This window comes from Nuphar pumila, chromosome 9 (genome assembly GCF_984573655.1).
Source record: "Nuphar pumila chromosome 9, dmNupPumi1.hap1.1, whole genome shotgun sequence".
Taxonomy (NCBI): domain Eukaryota; kingdom Viridiplantae; phylum Streptophyta; class Magnoliopsida; order Nymphaeales; family Nymphaeaceae; genus Nuphar; species Nuphar pumila.
This window is the reverse complement of record NC_143257.1, coordinates 120,318,678-120,328,417: the sequence shown is the minus strand read 5'-3', so window position 1 is coordinate 120,328,417 and position 9,740 is coordinate 120,318,678. Positions and strand designations below refer to the sequence as shown.

The 9,740-nt window shown below is 39.1% G+C and overlaps 1 protein-coding gene across 1 annotated transcript; it reads right to left on the bottom strand.

Annotated features, from left to right (window-relative positions):
* Positions 1-441: 441 nt before the first annotated feature.
* LOC149829105 (protein NRT1/ PTR FAMILY 2.13-like) lies at positions 442-7,250 on the bottom strand. The gene is made up of 4 exons (XM_090017900.1): positions 7,027-7,250; positions 6,382-6,599; positions 3,746-4,293; positions 442-1,520 (listed from the first exon to the last, which is right to left on the bottom strand). Exons 1-4 carry the CDS (start codon positions 7,208-7,210, stop codon positions 626-628), a joined length of 1,845 nt encoding a protein of 614 aa, XP_089874026.1. The 5' UTR covers positions 7,211-7,250; the 3' UTR covers positions 442-625.
* Positions 7,251-9,740: the final 2,490 nt, after the last annotated feature.

Sequence of the window (9,740 nt, the reverse complement as noted above, 5' to 3'; positions counted from 1 at the left end):
CAATTTTCATGACTTAAAACATGGCACAAGGGTTTATACCTAACAAATGGTTTATGCTGAACACATCTATAGGCTACAGGGTCACAATAAATCAAAACAACTATGTCCTAAGCTAACCTCATGACGTAATAATTCCAATTCTAAGAAACAAATAAATCACAAATTAAACAAAGAATCTAGTGGAAGGCACGAGAACATAAAAGCAAACCCTAAATGTTGGAACAGAAAAGGAAAACCCTATGGCCCCAAGGGAGAAATGAACAAATTTTTCTCCATTTCCAGACGCAAAATCCATCTCCGAAAAGGAACAGGGAATTTCATCAAACAAACGGAATCGGAGATAAGGAAAAGTTGAGGGTTCGATCATGCCTTGGTGATCCTTCAAGGCAGATTGTTGTTGAATATCACGTGTGAGAGAGAGAGAGAGAGAGAGTAAATGTATACTAAGAAATCTAAAGTTTTTATTTATATAGTTGGCATGAGTTTTCCCTTTCCTTCCCTTGTGCATGCTATACATATACAAGCACACGAAGATATGCACACCAATATATTGCACTGATCATGGGTGGTGTTGAGTGCCTCCTAACATGGTATCCTTCTAATGTGTAGGAAAAGGTAGAAATCTTCAATTTCTATCTGGACTTTTCTCAACATTTTTAGCATCCCCTTCTTCTACATCCATGTACATGTTTTGAGTGGTAGCCTTGTACTTGTATCTACTAGAAACGATAAAAAAGTAGAGGAGATTGAAGCCTCCCATGACTGCAATCAGGTAGTAAAAGTAATCAACTCTACCTTTGTTGATATCATCTTCCAACCAGCTGGTTCCTGCTTTCTTTCCAGTAGTCCTATGAACCACTGTTACCATAAGGCTAGTAAGGTAGCTTGACAAACCAAAGGCACAGCTAAGTATTGAACCAGCAATACTCTTCATGTGTTCAGGGAATTCCTTGTAGTAAAACTCAATTTGCCCTATCATATAGAAGGCCTCAGCCAGACCAAGTATCACAAACTGGGGAGCCAACCACAGAACAGAGATGGGTGCAATTCCATTGATGTTTGGATGCAGTAGAGCTGCATGTCTTCTCTTGCTTTCTACCATTCCTGACACCAACATTGATAGAATGGCTAACACTAATCCCACCCCCATCCTCTGTAGTTGAGTTATTCCTTGTTCTTGCTTTGTAACGTTTCTGGCTATTGGGACAATTAGTTGGTCATAAATGGGTATCCACAGTGTAATTGTAAGAACGGAGATGACCCCAAGTGATCCTGCAGGGATTTGGAAGCTCCCTGAACCAAGGTGTCTGTCCATTTTGAGGGCTTGGAGAACTGAGAATGTGCCCTGTTGGTTAAATGCAGTGAAACAAACTATAGCTGAAACCAATATGGGGAACACTCCAATTAAGCATTTCAGCTCTTCCACATTTTGTATTGAGCAAAGCTTCCAAGGATTAGTTGGTGAACCTTCTGGTGTTAGTTCGGCTTCCGAGACTATCATGGCACCTTTGTTTAAGAACCTGAAGAAGCATTTGAGAGGAGATCAAAAATTCCATTGTTTGTGAAATGTCTCTTTGCAAAGTGAAACAATTTAAGAAACTTTGAAAAAAAGAAAATATACATGTTAAATGTTTTTTAGCGTGCAATAACATTTTTATAAACGCTATAGACCCCAAGGGGTTGCCCACATGGCCTCGGGCTTGATGATAGGGAGCTTCCTCCATACCCCAAGTTTTAGACCTCATGCAGGCACCCTTTGCCCTCACTACAAGAAAACCAGCTTTTGTTGGCGCACCTCAGCGGTAGCGCCATTGTAAAGTTGCATTTATTGGTGCAGAAATCGACTGCACCACCAAAAAAAAATTCTCCGGTGCATTGGCCTGCACAAGGCGAAGGAACACGGATCCCATCATTTGATTGGATGGATAGGATTGAATGTAGGATCGAACCCATCCCATTTCAAATGATGGGATCCGTATTCCACGAACTACCCATACGTACATGCCCATGAATTGTATCTTTTCATAGAAGACAATACAGACCAATCCCATTGAATAGTATGAACAAAATGGTCACTATCCTCGACAAATATATCACATCTTTAAAGCGACCAAATCAACATGTCCAAAACACATAAGATGAACGGTTCTCAACAATTTGGATTGTTCCCTTGAAAAGTGGCTGGCATGAGTACTTGGGAAAAGTGAACAAACATATATCTTTCATCTGGTGCATTAATTTGGGACCACCGTTAATTTAGAACTTCTTACTTTTTTTGATATTTACACGGAGAAACCGCCCATAAGATCAGAGACCTAACCGCGCCTAGGCTCTGCCTGCCTTACTTATGGTCCATGTCCTGGCAGCATAAAACTCTGTGAGCTTACGCCCTTGCCCCCAGGAACATCTTAATTATTTTCACAAGAGATGCATTGCATTCTTATGGGACCCAGAGCTCCAAATTTATGGTGGGTTTATTTTATAAAATCAATTGTAGGTGAAATGCATGTTTTTTCTAAAAGAAAAAAAATTCGTGAATTCATAGACATGAATATTGCTTAAATTTTACCACCGATGTGGTAAGCTGGGTCCTGTGCCAAGCTGAAGGCCCAGGTTCGAATTCCTCTGCCACATGGGGCTTAAGAGATATCTGGTAGGGGTCTGCTTAACTCCAGCTTGCCTATCAAAAAACAAAAAAAGAATATTGCTTGTATTTTGAAAACATTGTGATTTTATGGCAATATTTCAAACAGTGAGATTATACTGAAAAATGCTATATTTCAAAATGTATATATTGCATATTTTGAAATATCAGGTTTTTAGTCATTGAGTTTTTTAATTATTTATGTTTCTTCCCGAAAGTGTACAGAGAGAAACTATATTTTCCAAAATATCATGAAATTTTCCTCACAGATTTTCACGAACAACTACATTTTATACTATTTTATCTTTCAAAAAGAAGAAGATAATATATTATGGGTGAAATGAATACAGATTTTTGTACAACTTATAGGTCTAGAAGGAGCCAGCACATCAACAAGAGTACCATGCATATTTTGATGACGAAGTTTCCCAGAGAAGTGGGTAATCTTTGTATGTGGTCACCTACACCCAAGGAGCCCACCAGTGAAAGGCACCCTTAAACCGCGTGGGAGTCGAACCTAGAATGAAAGGCTCAGCACCTTCTCCCCAGGTCTGATACCACTCAAGCAACCCGGCCTGGTATACAAGTACCATGCATATTGGTCCCCTCACTTTTTGTTTCATTCACACCAACAAGAAAAGACTCCCATGGCAAAAGCATCCCATGATGGGAAGGCCATCCCATGTGTGAAAAAAGAAAATTATTTGTAAATCCATTCATGGAGAGTGTAGTATGAATGGATTTTCATGTCAAATGCAGGGTCAATGTTAAAGGAAACCCTTGTTGACTGTAGAACTCAGAAGAAAATAGAGTTGTCACGTTTGTTTCACCTGATTACGAAAATGGGGGGTTTATGTAAACCCCCATTTTCATGTGTAAATTTAGTGAAACAAAGGGAGATTAAAAGAATCCACCAGCATACATGCAAACCACATAGTGATTCCCTGGTACAAGTAGTAAAAATTGGCAGTGATGGGATTTTAACCACTTGGGGATGGGCCATATACCAAACTGTCAATCTCTCCCGAGCCCCACTGCCTGAACCGTGGGTTTTCCTTGATAAATGTTAATAATTAAAAAGCCAAAAAAAAAAGTTGATACCTGAATTTGTCAGTGAGTGGGAGTTTGGATGTGGGGGAGGGTGGATCAAAGTAGACAACTTTCTCCATCTGAACATGGAGTTTCCTGAAAGAGGCCACAGCAGCCTGGAAGATGCCCGTGAACACACTGCCCTGAGGTTTCACAATGACGTAGATTTTGGTTCCAAGGAAGAAGACTATGATGGAACACATCATGAGAAGGGTAGGGATTCCTAACCCCAGTGTCCAACTCACAGAGTCTTGTATGTACACCACAAGTGTGAGTGTTACCATCATAGAGACTGTGAAGGTGAAGTAGTACCAATTGAAGAAACTGTTGATTCCCCTCCTGCCCTTCTCAGTTGCAGCATCAAACTGGTCCAGTCCAAATGCTAAGTTGCAGGGCCTGATGCCCCCAGCACCAACTGCCAGCAGAGCCAGTGCCATGAAAAGGATGCTGAGCTGCATAAGAGTCGGCCCGGCGCATTGGCCTGCGCCATTGTTGTAGTTGGTGCACTCTGGAGGTCTTAGTTGTGGAAGCATTGCAGTTAGAGTTAATATTGACATCCCCTGCAATAGAAAAGGAGAGATCATTTTGGACTCTGTTTTCTTTTCTTTTTTAAAGAAATTTTGGAGTCTGGTTTGATGGTGTATTGGAATATCAGCCAACCAAGAGATCTTTAAGTTAATGCATGCAAAATTTTGCATGTTCTTCTTAATGAGTTAATTAGCTACAAAGCAACACATACTTTTAAAATCTACAGTCGGGAATATAGAAAATATGGATAAATTTCCTTAACATTTTCTAAAATTGCATTAAACTGTATAAAAAAGGTTTGTCTGAATGCATTTTAAAGGGGTTAATGTATCAAACAACTGAAGCATAACATGAAGCAACAGCATCCCACAAAAAAGAATAATGTGGATAATTAAACAGATAGAGCCATTGTCAGTGAACTTGGTCACCACTCAGCACAAAAAAAGATAACATGCTAATAACACCTTGTTTCATAATAACCTTACTTTTTTCATTGTGATGGAAACAAAAAAATTATTTTTGTATTTGACAACCATATCCAACTGGCACCTTATCACCTTTCCCATCTCATATGTGGAAAATGGATGCGTGCAGGTGCCTTTAACTGGTGGGCTCCTTTAGGGCTTGGGGTCAGTGACCCCACACGGGGTTTTCTTCACAGGTGGTTCCATTAAGTGACCCGGTTCTCAGCGAGGGTTCCTTGTCATCAAAGAAAAAAACGTACAGTATCAATAAATACTTCAATTTAGCCTCATGCATTTCAAGTAGATTGAACCTTACAGTTGGGTTTATCATTGTTTATCATTATGCATCCTGTTTTAATCTATCATTTTTTTATGTGAAAGAACTTTTTTACAATTATATCTTGGTGTTATTAGAGCTGCTCATTTTACCTTTATTTATCCATACAATAAGTTTTTTTTTTTTTTGACAGGCAAGCTAGGATAGGCGGACCCTTACCAGAACAACAGCCGTCCCATGTGCCCCATGTGACAGAGGGATTCGATCCTGGGCCTTCAGCCTTACACAGGACCCCGCTTAACACATGGGATACCACCTCTGTGGTATACAATCAGGTTTTTGCTCAAAAAATGTGTTGAGTAATGAGATACTGTTCATTTATATTTCGAAAGGGAACGCTCGAATCTCAGGAATGTAGATACTCCGATCACGTCTTATCTGTAAGTTCGAAAAAAGATTTATTCAGATGCTACAATCGTATCGGGATGGGTCAGGTATAGTTTTTTGGGCTGATTCGTTCCATTGCCATAGGAATAAGATGAACATCTTGTCATTCGGTTCGACCCAGACGCTCAAGTGCTCCATCTTCCTGGCTAGGGATGACCGTAGTTTGCCGTCGACATGGGATAACTATGGTTTCTTAGAAAGCCAAGCATTCTTTACTGTAAAGTTGAAGTTGGGTGTACCCTCGTGGGCAGAAGAACCCCAAGGGTTTTCATCCAAGGCCTAAAAGAGGCAAAAAATTATATGAGATAGCATTTGCTCAGTGAAAATCATTGAAGTCAAGCTAAATGGAATGGATGAAACGGGAAGCCATGATGAGAAGTGAGTGTTAAAAAGTAGTATGAAGCATGAACAGTAACTCGTTTTGGAAGTGACTGTCGAAGCGTGTGAGAAGAGAAAAGGGAAATGCATAGGAAATGAAGAAATTAGTGGAAAGCATAGATGAATGAAGCAAGGTGAAAGCCAAAAAATAAACAATAATATGAAAAACACAAAAAAATAAATATGAAGCAAGGGGAAGTGACAAAAACACTACTCTAGTTTTGGATTCCATTTTTCATCAAAATGAACGACACCCAGAAACAATCCAAACCTTCTGGTATTGTACAAATTTCAGCCGTCCATTTTTCATCCATTGAGGCTGTCCATCTACAAATTGAACGGCATCCAAAATTTTTGTGAGACTCATCTAGGTGGGGACCATCATTTTTGACAGCTTTTGGGTGCGGTTCATCTTGATGATGGATGGCATCCAAGAGACCTTGGACAAAAAACCGTCCAATATCCCTTGAACATGGTCTGCTCTCAATTTTTGTATTTCAGAACAGGAATTAACTTTTTTTTTAAAGGAAAATTAGGAACCTTTTATTACTTACTGCTAGAGAAGCCACGGAGGCGAAGGCCAAAGTTAGGAAGCGACTGAGATAAGCATCAGAGAGGTAGGCTCCCAAGAGAGGAGCAAAGCTTGTGGTTCCTGAGAATATGTTGAGCACGTTGGTGGCATGCACTTGCTTCATGTTGAACTTTGTCAGCAGATACACCATGAAGTTTGCCAGCAGCCCCAACGTCCCAAGCTTCTCAAACGTCTCGTTTCCTGAAAAGTGCTGGACACAAGTTAGAGTTTCATGTTGAACTTGCTCAGCATATACACACCATGAAAATCTAGGTTTATACTAGTTTACATATTTTACTTTTCTCTTTTAAATATATATTGAAAGAGAGACTTAAACTAGTCTAATCGTAACTTAGCAAATCTCTGGCAGCCAGAAAGGCAACTCGTGAACATCACCGAGTTGAGGTGCTAGACATCATGAGTTTGAAACCAAAGGTATGTCATTTGCCAGGAGGCTGGGTGTACTCGTTGATGAGTAAGGGGGACAGGGTTTTATGCCAATGAACTCAGGTAGTGAGGCAGATTTTTCCTCATTATCCAAAAAAAAAAAGCAGCCAAAAAAGAAATTTGAGGGCAGCCCTGATCTCAATTTAGCTCACAGTAGACGTTTTAGAGAGAGAAAGAAGACCTATAATGAAAGGCATGGTTTTCCAACCACCATGTTTTCTGACGTCCACTTCTTCCCTCGTTCCATCACCTCGTTTCTCTTCTAACATTTTCTCTGATGAGTCCATCGTAGCCGACGAAGGAGAAACAGCAAAGCATCCCATAACGCAGAGAAGACGTCTGTGGCTGTTCCTAATTTTCTCCATCTCTCTCTCTCTCTCTCTCTCCACATTTAAGCTTTTTGTCTGTGAACGTGAGCATTTATGGACGGGTGAACGATACATGAAACCACCAAAGCATGTACAAGAGGCATTAGCAAATGGCTGACGTATTGCCGTATTGGGGTGCATTAGTGAATTCAGGGGTGTCAACATCATAATCCGTACCCGATCCTATCGGGTCAGGGTTTAGTTAGAAAAAAAAAGGGTCCAATTAACTATTCCTTCAGACCCATGAGGTGGGTTTATTAAATTAACCTCTGTCCGAATGAGTTTAGGTTAAGATCCTCAATCTTTCAATGTAAAAAACTTAAAAAATATTATTTTATCCGGTATGAACCGGGTCTGATTTATGTAGTTTTTATTTGATCTGGGTATGACTTTTCATAAGAAAAATCTGGTCAAACCCAAATCCAAATCTGATACTGGTATTACTGAGTCGGATACGGGTTTGGACCCACCCATTTTAGTGGGGGCCCAAAACGTTGACACACCTAAGTGAAATGACTAAAAGCTCAGGCACCCAAAATAATCATAAATCATCTTCTGAGGAAAATATCAGTAAATACAAATAGTATGTTATTTTTTAAAAAGACTGGAAAATATCTGCATATATTTAAATATAAAAATATACATTATATGTATACGAAAAGGGGTAACGTCAAACCCCCTTTCGGGCAAAAATCAGATGCAGTTTTGAGGTAACGTCGATATTTAGTCCAAGTGTAGTTAAAAAGATGTTTAGCGGCGGTCGCTAAAGCTCATATTTTGTATCAACGCACGCGGGTTTGAGGTAACGTCGATATTAAAATATATACGTATATATATACACGTATATATACGTGTATATATATATAAAGTGTATTTATCATGTTAACAGATTTTTTCAGTCCAAGTACTCCTTTATTTTATCTCCTAGGTCCAAATAATACCCTTGTTTTTTTTTTATGGAAATATACCCTTGGTACAACTGACAGCATGTATTATATAGGGCTATGTCAATGTATTAATATATATATTTTTGAAATATATGAAATGAAACGCAAATTAATAATGCAGCAACAAAAAGAAAATATATTTTTTTACTAAGAACCTTAGTGGAAGTGAGGAAAACACCCAGCAGGGACCAGCGACCACCCAAAACCCCTAGATGGGAAGAAATCAGCAATCAAAACCTTCCCACGCCAAGAAATGTTAAAGGTCATCCTAAGGTTGCTAAATGACTAAGTCACAAGGACTCGGCAAAGCAGGTGTTGTACCCATGTTGATGCAACATGATGTGGGTACGCATGCGGGTGCGGCACTCGGTACAGTCAATGCAGTTAAGGTCATTTTTGTTCAATTTTTTAATATAAAAAAATTTTGTTGCCCGATCAAAAGGAGCTACGAAAAAGATTAGGACAAAATTTTGTAAACTCAAAAGAGTATGACTTTGAGTGAGAGCATGATTTCAACATAGCAAACATGAATTTATCGGAGCTCAATATTCATTTTAATGATGCATTTGATGATGAAGAAGAAAATTATTAAGATTCATTACTTCATCGTCATATATATTGTAGGATATACTTTTAGCATGTAATTTAGTTTTTTTCTGCATTACTTATTTGATTGATATTTAGATTGATTTATGTAATTGTTTTACTTATTTGATTGATATATTGCAAGGATGATGAATGATATAACAATGTCAACTCTTAAAACTTTAAAATTATATATATATATAATTTTTTACATTTTTGTCCTGCCGCATCTCTGTCCCCTGCACCCAAGGTTTTTTAAAGTGCCCCACCACCCCCACACACCTCCGCAACCATGTGGCATAGCTGAATGAGTGTCATTCTCAGGTGAAAACCACACCATTGAAGCCTTAACTCAGTTAGCACTCTCCCATGAATAATCAACCAAGCATTCAATGATCCCATGAAAACCACACGATTGTATTATTGTCTTTATTATTTTGGATTTATCACTCATCGTTACTACGAGAGAATCGCCATGTGGTAAGATGTTCAATGCAGCATGCCTTTATCTTCAATTTTTCTTTATTATTGTTGTTATTTTTATTATGATATGATCTTCGTTTGTTGGTTCTAGAAATTCCATTTGGTTATTTTAGGCCTGTCAACAGGTCATGTTTGTACCCGGTACCCAACTTGACCCGAATCCTATCCAAGCAATATGCAAGCTGGGTTTCCATTGCCCGGTACCCAATCCGAGTTTGAGATTCCATTTTTGTAACCCGACCAAACCAGAACCTGGTGATGTGTTATTTGGGCGAGTTTGGGTATACCCTGTGGCAGTGGCGTAGCTAGGATTCATGTGGGGGGGGGGGGGGGGGGCAAACAGGGGTGTAGGAAAAAAAACTGGTTTGATAGTCGGAGGTTCGGGGGCAGCGCCCCCCCGATTTTTTTTTTTGAGATAAAATAAAAAATGGCTACAATTATTAATAAAAATCTATTTCATATGGACAAATCAAACTATTTGCTGCAGTCAGGGCTGGGCTAAAAAAATAGAT

Bases quoted from the DNA above. Each gene is read 5' to 3' on its own strand.
- LOC149829105 (XM_090017900.1), bottom strand. From the start codon at position 7,210: ATGGAGAAAATTAGGAACAGCCACAGACGTCTTCTCTGCGTTATGGGA. The intron at 6,600-7,026 runs GTCTTCTTTCTC...AGCACTTTTCAG, and splicing joins AACCATGCCTTTCATTATAG to GAAACGAGACGTTTGAGAAG. The intron at 1,521-3,745 runs GTATCAACTTTT...ATGCTTCTTCAG, and splicing joins CCACTCACTGACAAATTCAG to GTTCTTAAACAAAGGTGCCA.